General features: G+C 53.3%; 1 protein-coding gene across 9 annotated transcripts in view; it reads left to right on the top strand.

Moving 5' to 3' along the window:
* FHAD1 (forkhead associated phosphopeptide binding domain 1) overlaps window positions 1–19,079 on the top strand; it is a 125,499-nt gene that overhangs the window by 104,426 nt on the left and 1,994 nt on the right. For 6 of the 9 annotated variants that reach the window (XM_058718998.1, XM_058718997.1, XM_058718996.1 and 3 more), the window contains 5 exons: window positions 3,212–3,338; window positions 3,994–4,118; window positions 7,252–7,341; window positions 7,776–7,996; window positions 8,481–8,646. In XM_058718998.1, the coding sequence (XP_058574981.1) occupies window positions 3,212–3,338; window positions 3,994–4,118; window positions 7,252–7,341; window positions 7,776–7,996; window positions 8,481–8,646 (729 nt within the window). Of the gene's footprint in view, window positions 1–3,211; window positions 3,339–3,993; window positions 4,119–7,251; window positions 7,342–7,775; window positions 7,997–8,480; window positions 8,647–13,742; window positions 13,802–14,034; window positions 14,116–16,619; window positions 16,674–17,084; window positions 17,196–19,079 lie in introns of those variants that run through there. The other 3 variants (XM_058719001.1, XR_009258397.1, XM_058718995.1) reach the window with 3 other exon arrangements.

Below are 19,079 nucleotides of genomic sequence, written 5' to 3'. Positions count from 1 at the left end.
CCGACCCCCCCAGTCACTGGAGGTCACCGCTGCCAGTCGCATGCTATTCGTCACGTTGTGTCCTCAGCCCTTTGCCTCACAGAGACTGCCCTACCCTCCAGACAGGCGTGGTCGTGCGGTGCTCGAAGGCCAGGCTCACGTCCAGGCTGCCCGGGTTTCATCCCTGAGCGGGACTCCTTCACTCGGAAATGCTGACCCCAGGGAGGTGACGTGTGCCATCCCCCTTGTCTGGGAAGCAGGAGTTAGGACAGCCACCACCCCACGGGGTCATAAAGAAACAAATTTGACTTATGCACATAAGCACACACAACCTATACATACATGTTTATATAATCTGCTTGCAGAATGATGGTATTAAGCCATATATATATATATATATAAAACAAGTTGCAGAATGAATATATGTATATATATATTCATTCTGCAACTTGTTTTTTTCCCCACCGAACGCAATATAAAGGCCACCTTCTCTAGTAAGTATTTAAAAACCTGCTTCGTTCTTTTAAATGAGGGCATAGAATCCCACGGTGTCCCTTTTATCCAGCCCTGTCCCCTGTTGGTGGCCATTTGTACGTTATTTCTACTTCCACACGTTGCTGCAGTTGATGTCCTTGTAGGTGTGTATGCAGAACAGATTCCCGGCTGTGAAAGTGCTGGGTCCGGAGGGCATCCTGAACCATGCTGGGTAGGGGCCAAACTGCCCTCCCACAGAGCCACACCACTGACGCTCCAGGCCTGTCTCTCGGTGCCTTCTCTGGGGGCGCCTGCCTGGGAGCCCCGGCTGCACAGCCCCCCGCCGGCCCCGGGAGGGCGCGTGTCTTTGAGCGAGAGCAGCCCACGCCACGCGGCCCCCGCAGGTGGCACTCACATTCTGCCCCCGTGGCGGGGGCCGCGGTGCCTCCCACAGTCCGTGGAAGGCTGACCATGGGCTGCAGTGGTTCCTCGAGGCCTCGGGTTTCCTGGAGTCCGGGGGGACATCCTTTTCCCCTTTGCTTTAGGAAACCAGAGAACAGGGCGCTCCGGCAATGGGCTTTGGATTTTCACTCGGAAACGGGGCCAAATGTGTCAGCTTGCCTCCCTGCTTCCTCAAAGATGCCATCCCCCTGCCAAACAGCAGTGAGCCAGGACCGCACGCAGCTCGAACGAAAGGGCTCGGCGGCCCAGCCAGCTGTCCTTGTCACCGTCGCTGTCCAGCGCACTTTAACAGAAGTTAAAAGCCCTCGGGGCAGCCTCGGTGGGGCGGGGAGCGGGTCTCACTCCCGTCTCCGACCCGTTGGAATCCCAGGCTCTTAGTGCGGGACGCAGCCCACATTCGTTTGCTTTTCCGGCACCTACTGAACATCTGCTGTATGCCAGGCCCAGCACTGGGCACAGAGGAAGGCGCACAGGGTTCCTGTTCGCACCAGACCCCCTCAGGCTCTGCAGGAGTTTGCCAGAATGGGTTGCTGACCTGATGCCGAAATTAGTAATTTCTCTTCTGTGGGGGGATTCACGGAAGAGGATGGGCGGGGCGGGGGCGGGGAGGCTGCAAGATAAAAGGGAAAAAGTATTTGTTCCTCCTCAGAATGGCTTTCCAAACTCGGGCTACTTCCTGCTTTCTAAGCCAGAGTGGGTCAGAGGGCGTAAGAGTTGTATGAGAAAGAATCTTCATCTTCTCTAAATAAATTCCCAGAAGAGCCATGAGTAAGGGTCACATCGGGCTCAGACATACTCTTCAGACAGAATAAAGGCTGTCACCCAGCCTCGCTGCTGTGGCTGCCCCAACCCCCAGGTCAGTAGCCCCTGCTCTCCTCTCTGCACCCCTGCACGTGTGCACACACATCACACACACACACACACACACACACACACGACATTTCAGGTGTTTACTCCTGGGCCAACATACACCCTCAAATACAGCAAGGCTAGTATAGAACCAACCTAGGAAGAGTGGACCAGCCGTGCAGTCTATAAGGAGGCTGAGGACAGTATCCAGGTCAAGTGAGGTCCTACTAAGTGCAGGCGGGTGGAGCACCCCCTTCTTTTTTGCTGGTGAGCCTGGTCCCGGCCAGAAAGCCAGGACAGGCTCCTTCCTACTCCTGTTTCTGACCTTGGTCCATTCAGTCTCCGTAACTATTGCGCGTCTACTAAGCTGGGGCACGGGGCTGGACTCTGGGAACACCACTGGAGACAGGACTTTGTTCGCACGGAGCCCGTGTGACATGGGGGCTTCAGGGGGGTCCCGGAACCGCCAGAAACTGTATGCAAATATTGTGTATATGTGACTTCCTCTGAAAGACGGAACCTCGGATTCTTCCGAATCTGAAAGGTAGATATGACCCTTAAAAGATAGAGAAGACCAAGGGGCGCCTGGGTGGCTCAGTCGCTTGAGTGTCTGACTTCGGCTCAGGTCATGATCTCAACAGTTCGTGAGTTCGAGCCCCGTGTCGGGCTCTGTGCTGACAGCTCAGAGCCCGGAGCCTGATTTGGACTCTGTGTCTCCCTCTCTCTCTTCCCCTCCCCTCCTTATGCTTTCTGTCTTTCTCTTGCTCTCTCTCTCAAAAATGAATAAACGTTTAAAAAAAAATTTGTTTTAAAGATAAAGAAGACCTCTCTTTGTCTATGCCCTTCATCAGCCCTACTCTAGCTCTGTGCCTGGTGGCTACCATATTGGGTGGTGCAAATATGGAACATTCCCCTCATCGCAAGAGACCTCTGTTGGACAGTAGAGGCTCCAGAAGGCCCAGAGAAAGGTTTTCCTTTCTCCAGACCAACCATGAGCCAGTCAAACTCCCCCCACCCCCAGCAAATATTGGACAATCATCCTTATTACCAGTCAAGAAGAAAATATCATGTGTTCTCATCCAAAAAATGCCCCTCCTGCAGCAGAATTTGATGGGATTATTCTGAAACAAGATCCAAAATGACAACAAATAGAAACCCAGGCTTAGCAGAATATTAGAATAAAATATAAAATGTGGGGAGGGAACATAGAGGGGGGTTTTATTTATAGATATGCTAAGTAGGTAAGAAAGTTGAAAATCTTCCTAGATGTGACTTTATATTTGAAATGAAAATTTTAAATCCCTTCTGTGCCAAAGCCCCTTATAGTAGCTTCCAAGGTACTAAGTGACAGGGTCCCTGCTAGCCATGAATTGTACGTGTTTCTTGGAATATAAGGGAGGAATTCTGACCCCTAATAACGCTGCTGTCTGAACCATTCTGGCCGCAGGAATCCTTCAGTGATCTAGGGGCCAAGTGCAAAGGGTCCCGACATGAGGAAGTCATTCAGCGTCAGAAAAAAGCCTTGTCTGAACTGCGTGCACGAATTAAGGAGCTGGAGAAGGCGTCCTCAGCAAGTAAGTTCCCTCCCTGCTGGTCTCCCTCTCCCAGCTCACAGTCCTGAGCCCCAGACTCTAGGGATCACTCTGGGCGCCGACAATCGGCCAGGACCACTGTCTCCTATCCCCATCACTTCATAACCGAAAGGACGTAGTGATACAAGGAATGATGGCAGGCATGGTCTCAGAGTCAAGGGCAAGGCTTGGTATTTAAATAAATAGGATTTCGTGGAAAAGTCACTACAGCGTCCTCCTTTTTCTCATTTTGCTGTGGCCCGGCGGGAACTTGGTCAAAGACTAACACTGCAAGGATCGGCCTTGGGGAACCTCCTAGAACACCCTGTTTGGAGGGGATAGCATTCTCAAGACACTGCTGGGGGAAGCGCTGAGCTAGGACCCAGAGGCCAGGGTTCAAGTTCCGTCCTTGCTCCTGTAGCTGAAAGTTCACCCTCTGTGCCTTGGCACTGACACCTGCGAGGCCGCAGCCTCCTCCTAGCTGTGTGACCTTGGACAAGCCACCTACCTGTCTAGGCCTATTTCTCACCTGCCGAGGGAGGGGGCTGGAGATCAGCACCGGCCTACGGTAAGGGTCCCGTAAAGAGCAGCTGTGATTATTGCGTGCAATAACTTCTTCCCGACCCTTTCTTTTGACTCTCACTTACTTGTTTTACAGATCATAAGGACCACCCGAATGAATCATTTCTAGACTTAAAGGCTCTCAGAATGGAAACAAATGTCCAGAAGACATCGGACGCAAAACCTGACGGGCCAGCTTTCTCAAGAATAGAGATCAGAGCGGTAACCAAAGAAAGTTTGTCCCCGCGGTGACTGAGACGTGGAGTGCATGGGCCTGAGGGCCGACACCAGCCGTGTGCTCTGGCACGGCCGTGAGCGTCAGAGGTTCAGGGCCGGCCCTCCCTGGTAGGCCAGCGTCTATGCCGACCCCTCGGTGGCTTTGCCATAGCGGTGACCCCGTGTCTGAACAGAGAGGCTGCTTTCCGTTTGTGGCCAGCGTGGTAAAACCCTTGCACTGACACTGGGCCAGGGCGATCGCTGGCGGGCCCTCCTTTTCACGTTATGTGTTCCATTCCGCAGAAGATAACTGAACAGGCTAATTCTTAACGTTACGCCGTGAGTTTGCCTCAAGTGTGCTTTTCGTGGCGAACTGAAGGACACGAACATGCGAAGGGTAGCAGGAGGGCTGATTAAGAGGCACAGGTTCTAGAATCAGAGGGGCCTGTGTCAGAATCCCAGCCCTGCGAGCCGTGTGGCCTTGGGCGGGCTCAGCCTTTCTGGGACTCCCTTCCCCAGCTGGGAAATGACCAAGATTTAGAGGTGGCGGTGGTACGTGCTTAGCCCCGCCACCTAGCTCAGAGCGAACACTTAATAAATTGTAGCTGTGAATGACGGTTTCGAGGTATTTAAATAGCGTCACTCAAGAAAACCTCCCTTCCTTAAGGGAAATAGTTTCATTTGCTAGGATTTTCAGAAGCGATTCGATTGTTATGGTGAAGGTGCCCTGTACCCTAAACGGATGTCTGGTGGGTGTCTGACACGTGATGGTGGACAGCTCAGGTCGGCGTCACTCACGGGATCCCCTGGGCTCAGCTTGCTGCCACAGCGGGATCTAAATTTTTCTTTTTTTAACGTTTATCATTTTTGAGAGAGAGACAGAGACAGGGACAGGGACAGAGAGCAAGCAGGGGAGGGGCAGAGAGAGAGACACACACACACACACACACACACACACAGAATCGGAAGCAAGCTCCAGGCTCTGAGCTGCCAGCACAGAGCCCGACGCGGGGCTCGAACTCACAGACGGCGAGATCATGACCTGCGCCGAAGTCAGCCACTCAACCGACTGAGCCACCCAGGCGCCCCGCCACAGCTGGATCTAAACCACGCACAGGCTTGTAGAAGAAATAACAGGGTGCCTGGTGGTTTAGTTGGCTGAGCATCTGACTCTTGACCTTGGCTCAGGTCTTGATCTCAGGGTCGTGAATAAAAGCCCCACATTGGGCTCTGTGCTGCGCACGAAATCTAAAAGAGAGAGAGAGAGAGAGAGAGAGAGAGAGAGAGAAAGAAAGAAAGAAAGACAGACAAAGAAAGAAAAAGAAAGAAAGAAAGAAAGAAACAAAAAAGAAAAGAAAGAACAAAATCATCCTATCTGTACAATATTCCCCTGCGCAATTTTTCTAGACACTCGCTAGGAATGTGAGTCTTCAAAAATGTGTTGGCTTTCTGAATAAACCCCCACTGTCTGAGGTTGGAAGGGGAGGGACAGTCTCCAGAAAAAGGCAGACTCAGCTAAGAACATATCCTAACCTGCTTCCAAGATTTACTTTCGCCTTAGCCCTGACCCTCTCCAACCACCAACACCACAGAGCAGGAACCGCCCCCCACACACACACCCTCTCAGAAGACCCCAATCCCCCAAGCTTGGCAATAAAATTATTAAAAGAAGGAGCTGGAGGAAGGCTGGCTGACATCTGTGAAGTGCCTCTTGGGTGCTGGGCACTGAGCTAAACTCTCATTTGTCAATCACCCCTCCCAGCGGCCTTGTGTTGGAGTTACTATTTTACAGACAGGAAAAGTCAAGACTTCGGGCGATCAGGTACGTCACCCAAGGTCACAGCATAATGACTGACGGAGCCAGGACTGTGTCTGTGGCAGCCCGTCCCTAGCCCTCTGCTAGTCGGCAGACAAGGACAAGGGGACTGCGTGATTGAACCTTGTAGACCAGACTCTGCCTTAGGTGACCCTCCATCGGGAAAGAAGGGAACCAGAAGAGGGGTGCAGAGGCCAGCGCCCAGAGCCAGGCACGCTCAGTGACGCTTCACACTGTCTTGCAGCAGGTGTGCCCGGTTGACTGTCATCAAGTCCCCTCTTTTACGCTCCTCGCTATAGACGTGGCGACAAAGAGTCCATGCTTTTCTATCCCGGTCACTTTCTGAGCTTTCCGTTTTTGTAGCTGGGCTTCCTTTTAATCTCAGGCGTTTACAGTATCGTGCCAGCAAATGCTGCGGGCCAAGAGATGCTCACGGCGAGCACTTAACCCAATCTGCTTTGGGGGGAGATTTATGACAGTTATTTGTGGTCCGTTAGGCTCCCCGATCTGGCCGGTGGCTTTTCCGTGCGGTCCGTGGGGACTCTCAGCAGCCAGCTGGCTGATAGGGTCTTAGGGCACAGCTGCAAACACCGTTCGGCACTGTTTCTAAACAGCGTGGGCCTAAAGTGATGGCCGCCCACCAGGTTCCAGCACTGGGGGAGGGTTTGGCCAAATTGGGTGAGGGTATCGTCTCTGCTGCCTGAAAAGGAGACTCCTTTAATAAAAGGAGTCTCACTGATTCAACAAGCATGCCCACCGGGTGCCATTCTGTGCCAGGTGCCATGCTGGGCACGAGAAATGGAACAGCGAGCAAAAGCAAGGAAGCTCGTCATCTAGACCGGGGTTTCCCGACCGGAACACGACTGGTATCTTGGGCCGGGTAATTGTTTGTGGCAGAGGCCGTTCTACGTACCGTGGGGTGTTTAGCAGCATCCGTGCCCTCGACCCCCTGCGTGCCGTTAGTACTCCCCATCTCTCGTTGCGACGGCTAAAAACGTGTCCAGGCATTGTCAAAGGTCCTGGGGCACGCAGGAGAGGGTGGACAAAACCCCCTCGGTTGAGAACCACTGGTCCGGAGGGAAGACAGGCAGTAACCAGAGAACAAGGCAAGTGATGTGTCATTTCAAAGAGAGTCACAGTCTGAAGGGTAGCAGCACAGTGGACAGAGGACTCGGACTGGATGGTCAGGAACCGACATGCAAATCCACTCTCTTAAAGTCATTCTTCGGGAACCGCAGGGTGTTACCTCCAGGATGTAGACGTTCACGATGGAACGCCGAGAGAGAGTTTTTACTTCTTTTTTTCTTTTTTTTTTTCCCCCAGCCTCAGAACGGCCCTGTCAACTCAGCCGTCCCGGACATCAAGTCAGGGAACATGGATGTGGTTGAGGCTTTAGATCTCAGTGAAAAGTTGGTATGTGCATCCAGCGTGGTCCCCCCCCCCCCCGCCCCGTCCCAACGTGGGTCCCCTGCAGTCACTGTTAACCACCGGATAGGGTAACTCAACACCAGCCTCGCGTGCGTATTCAGTTGTTATAAAAGCTCTGCAGGACCCATCTACTGTCCCAGCGTGGCTCAGACTTTGCAATTCCTTGAAAAACTGGGTAGTTGGCATGAATGTTTAGGTCTGTTGTCACTCTTCCCCCTGGTTCTCAAAAAGGCACAGCGTCAATGGATACGGAGGAAATGAAAGTCGCACTAACAGCCCCGTTGGATTCACTTCCAAGCACGGGCTTGTTCTCTGCAATTGCAGAAAGCGAACAAAACAAAATTAGACGCTTGCCTCCTCAAAGTGGCCTCCGGCGGTCTCGCGCCAGGCCTCTTAACTGCCAAACGCTTTCCTCCTAGTACATGGACATGAGCAAAACACTTGGGAGCCTGATGAACATCAAGGACATGTCAGGTCACATATCCATGAAGTACCTCTCCCCCAAAGAGAGAGAGAGAGTCAACCAGCTCCGACAGAGGGACCTCGATCTGGTGTTCGATAAGATCACCCAACTCAAGAGCCGGCTGGAGAGAAAAGAGGAGCTTTTGAGAGGCTACGAGAAAGACATAGAACAGCTCAGGTACCGCCCGTGTCCCCGCAGAAAGGGCCAGGTGTCCGTTCTCGCGGCCGAACCTCGGGCAGCGGCAGACGCAGGTCCGGGACAGGCAGAGGCCTCGGGGGAGGGGGCCTGGGGCCTGACAGAAGCGAGTCTGTCTGCGAGAAAGCAGCGGTCGAGGGGGTCAGGGTTCATCCTGCCCTCTCTCGCCACGAGCGAGAGGCGCCTCGTACGAATTCTGACTCAGGGTTCGCCTTGTGTGCTTTCCAAGGCCCCGCCCTGTTTCAGCGGCCGCCGCTCCCCTACCCTCTCTGGGAAACGGGGGGCTGGTAGCACGTAGGCAGCTGATGAGGTGTCTGTCCTGCCCCGTGCGCCCCAAATCTGCTGGTGACGAAGCCACCGAGTTAGCCACCTAGGGAAGTATTCTGAGATTCTCCTAGGTTGGGCACATCGGTGGCGAAGGAGAAAGATGCGGGAGAAAGAGACCGTGTCTCTCCCGTCCACTCAGGCAGAGCAAAGTATCCGTGCAGACGTACCGGTCACAGGTGGCCAAGCTGGAGGACAACATCTACAAAGAGGCCGAAGAGAAGGCCCTGTTGAAGGAGGCCCTGCAGCGCATGGAGCTCCAGCTGTACCGGGAGAAGAGGTTCAACAGGGCCATCCGGCAGCAGAAGGTGAGAGGGCCTGGCGGGGAGCGCAAGCTCTGAGGCCGCCCCCTGGCTCCCTTTGGAAATGGCAAAGCGAGCGCCCGGGGTGGCCCGTGGGGCGCCAGACACACCCGGGTTTACACCCTGGCTCCGCCACTTGCTGTGTGACCTCAGGCGGGTTCCTTAACCTCTCTGAAACTCCTAATCTGGCGTATCCGTGTCTTCCTAACCAGTGGCTATTGTTTGTATTTTTATGGTTCTCCCAGGTGGTAGGGATACATAGATGAAAAAGCTCCCTGTGAATAAAGATGTGGGTTCACTACTCTGAGTGCTCAGCACATAGTTGACATAGGAAATATCGGATGGATGGATGGATGGATGGATGGATGGATGGATGGATGGTTGGATGGGGACAGATGGATGCGTGTCCTTGAAGAACATAATCCTTTAGAGCATAACAGGTAAAGCGCTGACTGCTGGCCGATTTAATGATTTAAAGTCTCTGTCTGGGGCACCTGAGTGGCTCAGTAGGTTAAGCGTCTGACTTTGGCTCAGGGCATGAACTCACCGTTTCTAGGTTCGAGCCCTGCATCGGGCTCTGGGCTGACAGCTCAGAGCCTGGAGCCTGCTTCAGATTCTGTGTCTCCCTCTCTCTCTACCGCTCCCCCACTCGCACTCTTTCTCTCTCAAAATGAATAAACATTAGGGGCGCCTGGGTGGCGCAGTCGGTTAAGCGTCCGACTTCAGCCAGGTCACGATCTCGCAGTCCGTGAGTTCGAGCCCCGCGTCAGGCTCTGGGCTGATGGCTCGGAGCCTGGAGCCTGTTTCCGATTCTGTGTCTCCCTCTCTCTCTGCCCCTCCCCCGTTCATGCTCTGTCTCTCTCTGTCCCAAAAATAAATTAAAAAAAAACGTTGAAAAAAAAAAAAAATTAAAAAAAAAAAAAATGAATAAACATTAAAAAGTAAATAAAAAAATAGAGTCTCTGGCTGAAGGGCGCTCAGGCTGTGTCATCCAGAGGCAGGCACTCGGCCAGCCCGGAACATCCCAGGGGTGTCTTCCAAGGGGTGACACCTTTGCACTGAGTTGCAAAGGCGAGCTAGACTCTGCCCACCACAGGCACGGGCGGGGGGCGTGCGTTCCGGGCTGCGGGAACCCGGAGGAAGGGCAGGAGGACGAGAGCTCCGGCTCCTGGCAGGAACTCGGCCGTAGCATTGCCTTGAGAAACCCAGATCTGAGACTCAGGCTGGCGATCCAGCCAAAAGAAGCCACCTCCTCCCCTCAACCTGTCCTCTCCTCTGTCACGCGGCCCAGGAGTCGGCTAGTCCTGGGTTCAGATCCCCCTACTCCCTCCCTGCGTGGCCTCGTGCCAATCCATTCCCCTCTCTGCGCCTCGCTTCCTCACCGGTGAACGGGAACTGACCGCCCCTGCCCTGCAGGGCTGTTGTGGGAACAGTGCCGGTACCCTCACCATCCAGGCTCTCACGGTGTGAACTCACAGGCCGTGTGGCTTCAGACGGCGAGGGACACGTGTGCTCCCTCTAGAGCGGGTAGCCCAGGGCCTGGCACACGGCGGGTAGATGCCACTCTCCTCCGTGTGGCCAGCTGCCTGCACGTGGGGTCACTGGGGCAAGCTCTGCCTCAGACCCGCGAGAGTTGCAGCTGACGGTGAGGCGCGCATGACCCACAGCCAAACAGGTGCTTCGGAAGCTCCCGGCAGACCTGTGCCTGCCCCGTGGTCGGCAGAGGGGCTCTCTTTTTTTTTTTTTAATTTTTTTTATGCTTATTTATTTTTGAGAGAGAGAGAGAGAGAGACAAAGCGTGAGTGGAAGAGGGGCAGAGAGAGACGGAGACACAGAATCCGAAGCAGGCTCCAGCCTCCGAGCTGTCAGCACAGAGCCCGACGCGGGGCTCGAATTCACGAACCGTGAGATCGTGACCTGAGCCGAAGTCGGACGCTCCACCGACTGAGTCACCCAGGCGCCCCCCCCTTTTTAAAACTCTGGCAGAGGTGTTCCCTTGTCTTCTCTGCAGTTTTCACCCGTAGCCATTCACTCCTGCATTCATTTCCAAACCAGACTCTCCCTTCTTCTTAACCCTTGCCTAAACTAAAATAGGACAAACAAGGAAAATTATCATAACCATCTCGTGACCATCTCCAGGCACCGGGCTCCACCCAGGCTTTGCAGCCCTGATCGGGGTGACTCATGCCTTCCTAGCTCCTGGTTGGTATGATGAGTCCCGTTTTACAGATGAGGAAACTGAGCCTCCGAGAGTTAAGAGACTTGCCCAAGCTCACACAGTAGCAGCTGGTAAGCAGAGCCTAGACCTGGCCCCAGATCTCTGACTCTAGTTTGCGAGCTCTCTGCTGGGCTCTCCCCGTTCTTCTTGTAATTGTTAGTCTGCCTGACTCAGGGCTGTGTATTTATGCATGTATGCTTGCACGTGTGCGTGTATGTGAGTGTGTATAATAAGTGTGTGTGTGCTGTAATGTGTGTTTCTGTGTGTATATTTGTGTGTGTGTGTGTGTGTGTGTGTGTGTGTGTGCACGTTGCCTGCAGGAGCTCTAAGGAGGCCAAGCCATAGAAGGCTATAGAAGGGTGCCCTCCTCCCCAACCAGGAGGCCCTGGTCAGACAAGTTACTCGCAGAAGCCTGCCCTCCAACCTGCAAACCTCCCAGACCACAGCTTCCCTGGCTTATAGCGCTAGAAATGAACCCAGCCATCGTGCTCGGAAGGAGCCCTAGATGAGGGGTTTCTAGCGTCCACAGTCTTGAATTAAACATCACAGGCCTCAGGCAAAGGACGATTTCCTTTCACACCAGGCAACCAGGGAGAGCTGGGCCAGTGACAGAGCCCTGACTTTTCCTTTGATGTGCCTGCCAGAGAGCTCACCCCTCCCTAAGGTGCCCCCCCCCAGGACTTGGCAGGCTAGCCCCCAAAGCTGAGACACCAGACCACAGAATGGGGCAGCAAAGGGCCCCAAAAAAGGCCATTGTCATGGGGCTGGCTAAAAATGTAAGAAAACCTGAGGATTTACATAATCAGGCTTTACATGCATTATTCATGAGCTGCCTCATTCATACACAATGCAGGGGCCATGCCAGCCTGTTGGGCACTAGACATCCTTCTGTGGAGAAGGAGCTGAAGTGGCCAAGTCAAACCTGCATCTGTATCCCCAGAAGAGCTGGGGCTGAGAACTTTCAAATTCATGGAAGTCACAATTTAGGGAAAGATTCCGAAAACCAGAGCCACAATCACAGCGATGCCGGTGGCATTATTTCCTGGGCACGTACCGAGGGACAGGCACCTGCTCCACGCGACACATGCTTCATCCCTCCCATCGGCCCCGCGAGGGATGCTGGCGAGTGGCCGCCCATTCAGAGCGGCTGACAGAGGGCAGCGTCACCTGGCTGCCCGGCAGCAAAAACAGGACGCCGCCCCCGCCCCAGGCCTGCTGCCCTCCCCAGCCCGAGTTCACTTCTCCCCACCCGTTGCTCTGTGCGCCTCCTTTTGCAGGAGGTCTCCGCTCATCCCAGGGCTGGGGTGGGCATGCAAGGTGTGTTATGAACATGTCATCAGAACTTCCTATTTATCAGGAGGAAAAACAACAAGCAACATAGATTTTAGGGTTTTGCTGCATTCTAAAGGGAACTTCAGAATCTGTCTTGGCCTCAGTTCCCTCCAAGGAACATATTCAGCATTGAAATGATTTTTGTTTTAAGTTTGACACCTAGCATCTTCACAAGGAGCCTTCATGGTTTCAGTCTCACGTGTAAAATTTCCCCCATCCGTAGAGATCGGGGTGGCTGAGGCACTAGACCGGCAGAACCATCACCCTCCTCAAAAAGGAAAAACAAAAAGCAGGAAGTAGTTTTTAGTGTTAATGTTCAAACCTCTGTTCGCCAAAGCAGAACTTTCTGGAATCAAAAGTCACACTTCCACACTCATACCTTTGGCTGGGGCAGTGAGACTTGATATAAAATACTGGGGAAAACCTCAGTGCTGGGCACTCACAGGGAACCTCGCGGTCATCAGCTCCGGACCCTGGAAGGCCCCCGGTCTGGAGCTCTGGCCCTGTGACAGAGGGACAATGACAGCCGTGCAGGCTGCGCTCAGTCTCATCCGCTTCCCACACCACCGTATAAGGCAGCTGTGTCTCTCGGAGTTCAGAGGCAGACTTTGCAGCCAAACGACTAGAGTCGAAGCCCCACCCCTGGCCCTGAGTGACCCCGAGCCACTGGTTTATGCCCCCGCGTCTCAGATTCCTCAACGCGAGCACCCAAAGATGATTAACAACGGGGCCCGGGGAGGGTTAAATGCCATAAAGCCTGCAGTGCCGGGCGCACAGCAAGCAGGATTACGGGGCCTGGGCGGGGGGGGGAGAAAAGGCAGCTCGTGGACGGGTGGGGCGAGGCCGGCAGGTCCTTGAGAGAGCTTCCTGCCGGCTGACGCTGTCGCCAAACCCCGAGACGCGATCCCGGGGCTCCGGGAGCCAGCAGCTGTTTTGTGAAGGTCCCCTTTAGAGTTGGTGAATACAACCAGGGCTCCGGCCAAGAAGAGCTCAGATACTTTTTGTGAATGGGCGAAGGCTGGAATTTTCAATGGGAGAATTTCAAATGCATAGAAGTAGCCATCGGGGCAGCACGCACGCCCCTTCCTGGCTCTTTATTAGGGCTCCTAGCGTCTGGAAGGCTCCAGGGCGCGCTGGCTGCTTCTGGCTGGGGAAGCCCCTCAGGTCTCCAGCCAATCAAATCCTGGCCGAGGGGCGTGGCCACAGCGTTGCCGGGTGGGGTCAGTGGGGCTAGACCACCGCCCCCCCTCCACACACACACACACACACACACACACACACACACACACACCCCACCTTCACTCTGCTTAATTAGCTCAGATCCCTCATCCTTCAGATGAGAATAGAGGTGGCTCGTAACCCAATGCGTCCAATTCAAGGAGAGTGTGGATACAAGACCCTTAGCACACAGGACTACTCCATACGACCTTCCGTACCGTCATCGATGGCCTCACTACCCTACTCAAATCACAATTTTCCGAAAATTTTCTCCAGCCCCAGCATTCTCAAGATCCAAGTTTAAAACAAAAAAAAATTTTTTTTTTTAATCCAGGGTCCCTCAGTTGGGTGCTTTTGACCGAGGAGTAGAAATCGGTAGATGGTATACAGGGTAAGAATGGGAGGGTAGGGGGTGGGGGCCGTACCCTCCAGCCCACGAAAGGATGAGAATGTGAAGTGTGGTTTGTGCGGTGCGGCGCGTGGTTAGAAGATGAAGCCCTTCCTGCCCGCATCTTCTGCCCGCCAGTGAGCCCCAGGGTCTCCCAGAGACCTCAGAGGTGCGCCCCAGAGTGGAACAGGTCCGGACACACTAAACACTCTCTTGCTCACCTGATATTTTCACTCAGGAACGTTTAGAGGATCTCGAACAGGGAGGCGCAAAAGAACGAACGTCTCGCAACTGTTGCTTCAAAGAGAGAGAGAGGCAGGTCTGGAGAGGTTTTCTGATCTTGTGGCCAGACACAAAGCAGATACGGTGTTTTCAAGGGGTGTACAAGCCACCATGTGCTGTGCCAGAAACATCCACACACCTCCACTGCCTTCCCTTCCCCCGCCCCAGCCCCTGCCCCTCCCTTGCCTGCAGTCTGAGCAGATGACCTAAGAGACAGGCAAGCAACGAACCTATTATCTGGAGGGAAGGCACAGGGCAGGTGCAGGCGTGGTTTTGGCTGAGCAACCATTCTAGGCACTAAGTGATTTGGGGACTTGAAGGCAAGGTCATAAGAAAAGGAGAAGAGAGGAGTGGGGAGCCCCAGGCCCCCTGCCCTAAGAGTAAAATAAATGGGTGAAAGAAGCCAAGAGTGAGGAGGAGAGTGCCAACTCTAACGCCTTTCTTACCTGTCAAGGGGGAGTCACACGTGACTGGGCTCTCTGGCAGCCCATGGGAACTGGAAAACCCAGAGTTCATGGCGTCCATGAGCTAACGATGGATGCAATGCACCTCAGTGCTCTTAGAACAAGATGGCATCCCTACGAAGAGCAGCTCAGTGTTGGCTGGGCCACGTCTGAGGGCCAGGTCTGAGGACAGCTCTTGAGACAGACTGATGTCATTACAGCCCAGCGAGTTCAGGAAAGTTCAGGAAAAGCCGGTGTGCAGGAGGGCCCAAGATCTGCCCTTCAGCACTCAGCTGTCCACCGATTGCATTTAATCCGAGGAAGATGTTTTGGAGCAATGCTCAGACTGGGGTCCCCTGGAACCCTTGGGTGCCATGGAAAAGTGTGACCGTCAACATCCCCAGCCCACACACGCACAGGCACACACATACATACGCCTGGTTTCCCCCAGAAAAGTTCTCCCTTATTTGTTTTATATGCCAAGTTCCTCATGGGATTTTGCTTAAAGCATTCTGCTGGGTAAAAAAAAAAAAAAACCCAAAAAACAAAAAACAAAAAAAACCAAGGAGGTTGCTGGCTTAAAACTACTGCTTTACAGTTATCTGGGAATTTGGTTGGTGACTATCTGCTAAGCTTAGCTCCTCTCAGCTGAGTCTGTGATGAATGTTGAGGGGCTGCAGGCTCAAGGCCTCCTCCATGAAAATTGTCCAGAGAGCAACTCAGTTAAATTGCAGGCCCCTAAGCCTCCTTAGACAGTTGCTGTAAGGATGGGGTTAGCACCCTTCTGCGGATATGAAAGAGACTTGCACGTACCCATGCCCCATCCCAAAGATGGCCCCACTCCCTTCCTCCGCGAGTTTTGTGAACACCCAACAGTTGCCAGATCTAAGGGAAAGCAAAACCCAACGGGATGCCCGGTTAAACTTCAACTGCAGAAAAACAACAAAGAGTCACTTAGTAGAAGTATGTCCCAAATATTGCATGAGGCATACTTATACCTATATATATATATCTATCTTTTCACGCGGATATTCAAATTTAACTGGGCGTTCTGTATTTCATCTGGCAACCCTGCCAACAAATATTTACTAGAACCAACTGGAAGCCGAGGGGGCAGACTCTGAAATGGATGTCGCAAAATGGCAGCCCACAGAGGCGTTCCATTCGGCTCAAGGGTTTCCTTTTTTTAAGTAACCTTTCCAAATAGGTCACTCTCACGAAACACTCTGGATGTCCAGCTTCTCTGGGCAACTGGGAAGATCTGGTGATACCAGGCCCACAAGCCTGTGTTTTGCAGGCCCCTTAGAAAGGCGCCGGGCTCGTGGGTTGGTCGCCACCCCCCACCCGGCTCACTTCACCCACTCTTTTTACCTCCCCGGCCCCCTGGAGGCTTCTGGCTGGCACCTCCCCAGGAGATGCTCGGGGCTCTCTGAGAAACACCGCCTTCCCGATATCCCTGCACGGTCCCCCGCTGGAGTGTCAGTCGGCCAGGGAGGCCCCCCACTCTCTCTCACCGTTGCGTCCCCAGCGCCTGGGAGATGCTCTTCCTTCAGCGAACTGTCCCTGAGGTCTCGAGGACACCAGGGTCGGCAACAGTTAGCCAATCCCAGGGGAAGGGCAAGCTGCAGCAGTGAGGCTGGCTCCCAAGGAGCTCGCAGTCCCTGCCGGGGAGGTTAGTTCGCAGCTGTGGCTTTCATCATGCCCGGGCTGTTGGGATGCCGAGGTAGAAGCCCACGTCCGTTGAGCCCCTTCCGTCGATCAGGGGGGCTCCGCTTCCACCCAAAGCAGATTTATCCTCCAAGAGAACCGCAGGGTTCCCCCAAAGCCCCCTTGCTGGACAAGCCTCCACCTCTCAGATTCCTCTGGAATCCGGAACAGAGATCCATCCCTATGGAGCTTGGCAGGACAGGGCAGCATGGCCTGGAGGCCATGCCCCCTTCTGCACATGCACATCCCCACCCCACCCCCATCCCTAGGAAAGCCTGACATTTCATCCAAATGGGTGGCATCTGAAAGTTGAGAAAAACCATTTTTCTTTGGCGCAAAAGGGAGAGAAGCGCATGAGCTAAATTGTGTCAATATTCTTCCTGTATTAAAGAGACGAATGTTTGTAGAGACAGTGGGGAACCAGACGCAAAGCTCAGGTTTCCAGGTGAGCCAGAAGGAAAAGGAGAACAATAGGACGTCAGCGGAAAAGCCAGTTGACAAAAATACCAGCACATATGTTGTGTATCGAGCATTTAGTATGTGCCAGGCACAGAGCTAAGCGCTCAGTGTGCATCATCCCATTTAATCTTTACAACAAACCCACGGGGCAGCTCTCGTTTCTGTCCTCCGTCATCAGACGAGGTGTCTGAAGGTCAGAGACGTTAAGCTATTTGTCCGGAGCCACACAGCTGGATAAGACAGGTGCGGCTCATCGCAGATCTGACACTCAGACGAGCACTGCTTCCCCTGCTTTAGGTAATAAACCTCCCGATAAGAAACCAGATACACTTCGGGTGACTTTTCTCTTGAATTTCGAGGAAACACCTCTAGAATACTCTTTTTTTTTTTTTTAAAGAGTTGAGAATCGAGACTATGAAATCTTAAACATGTTGAAACGCTGCCATTCACAATTCGGCCCTGGAACTGGAGCTGCCCCAACCACATTCCCACTCTGCAGAAAATAGAGGTGAGCTCTCAGGAAGCTTGAAAGCTAACCACATTGTGGTGGAATAAGAAACAGGAACCATATTCGCTTTTGAGACAAGGTCACAATCATTCCAAGACAACAAAATTAGCGTTAGAAAAACCAAAGCTATCCTAGGTAAGGGACATTTTTGGAAGATGGAACCCTCTTCTCAACCAACACCCTTATTCTAAGGCTGGAAGGTGGTTACTACCCAGAGCAGGACGTTACCGGGATAGAGTGTCCTGAGGGCTCCCCCAGCTTTGCCAGCCTGCCAAGTGGGCACGAGTGGGAGACTGGTCAGTTATCCATCCATATATATATATACACAGGGTTGAGCCAGGAGTAGGCAGGAACCGCCCTGTAGCGCGATTTTTGTCCGAGGACCACCTTGGGATGTAAGGTGACAGAGGAGATACCAGGATGGTCCCTAGATGTTGTAGGAACATTGTGCTCCTCTGAGATGTGAAGCTCCCCGGAATTTCAGGCCGTGTCTGGGCATAACAGAATGTGGCAGATGGCACCCCAGCTAAGAGCAAAGCCTGAGCCTGCTCCCAGCCCTCCAGCCCGAGCTTAGAGGCTGGGTGTCTAGGATCTCCTTGGTGCAGAAAGGTTCTCTCCACATTCTTTACAAAGCGTAGCTTGGCCATCCCCTTTCTCCACTGTGTGCCTTGTGTCTTTAGAGGGAGGGAGTCACCGCGACCATCCTGAAAAAGACAGGACGTGCAAAATCTGCGTTTCAGTCCTGCTCACTCGTAAAAGAGTCTCCATTTCTAGCAAGCCTCAGAAATGGCACCCCCTTCCCTTCCGAGGCCCTGCGGGTTTTGGTTTTCCCTCCTTTGTAATGCCATTCAGTGATTCTGTACTGTCTCCCACTGCAGCTAAAAGTCATTTATAGTTTGGGGGGAGTTGGATGCTAAAATGGAAAACCTAGTTAACACATGCCAGCCTCCACACGGAGCGATGGGAGAGTGGACAAAAAGGTACTGTCCCAGCCCTCGTTTATTCGAGGAATATTTACTGAGAGCCTGCAACGTGGCAGGTACTGTCCAGGTGTTGGGGTTCAATCAGGAATTCCCAGTCGGGGTAAGGTCACCCCTTGAGGGGGCGAAATTTATTTTTTTAATATATAAAGCACACACACACACACACACACACACAGAGTGCTATCTGTCCTATTAAAATTTCATGGGAGTAGAGCAATTAGAAACTTGTCTAAGAAGACTCCTTAGTGGGGGACAATAATGGAAACAAGGGTGAGCACTGTGGGGTTAGATCAAAGGAGAAACACACAAAATCCCACCCCCCTCCTTTCTAGCTTACACTCTCCGGCATTTTTTTTTTTTTCAGTAAATACAGTAATGACGCAATAATTACCTTGCACGTGATGTTTTGGGAACAAAGGTCGGCTGCCTGAGTTCATGAGCATATTTCACAAGGACTCACCCAGTGCAAGGGCCAGGCAGGGCCTCCCCAAAGAGGAGCTGCTTAAGCAGAGCCCTGAGGCTGGGTGGCAACAAACAGAAGGGGCCTTTCTAGAGCCCACGGCTTCCAGTTGCCTGAGGCGGCCACCCGGTGTGTCCCGAGTTCATTTCCAGCTGGGTGTCACTATCTAAATGCCCAGCTTCTATCCCTGCCCGTTCGTTCCAAAGGTGAGGCATGTGGTTCCCAGACGTCTAAGCCCTAATGCATGGCGCTCGCCAGTGGTCCCTGTTCAGGGAGGGCACTGCGTGATTTCCCAGCCCTTCCTCGCACGTGTCTCAGCGTCCTCCTTTTCCCAGGTCGGCCCTCTGCCCTCTGCTCCCCGCCAACCTCATCAGGCCAGGGCACGGGTGCTCGGGAACCATCCAGGGCCAGCAATCTTACTGAAAATCAAATAAAAAGGGT

This window comes from Neofelis nebulosa, chromosome 2 (assembly GCF_028018385.1).
Source record: "Neofelis nebulosa isolate mNeoNeb1 chromosome 2, mNeoNeb1.pri, whole genome shotgun sequence".
Classification (NCBI taxonomy): domain Eukaryota; kingdom Metazoa; phylum Chordata; class Mammalia; order Carnivora; family Felidae; genus Neofelis; species Neofelis nebulosa.
Note: the sequence above shows the minus strand (reverse complement) of the source record. Positions and strands in the feature narration are given on the sequence as shown.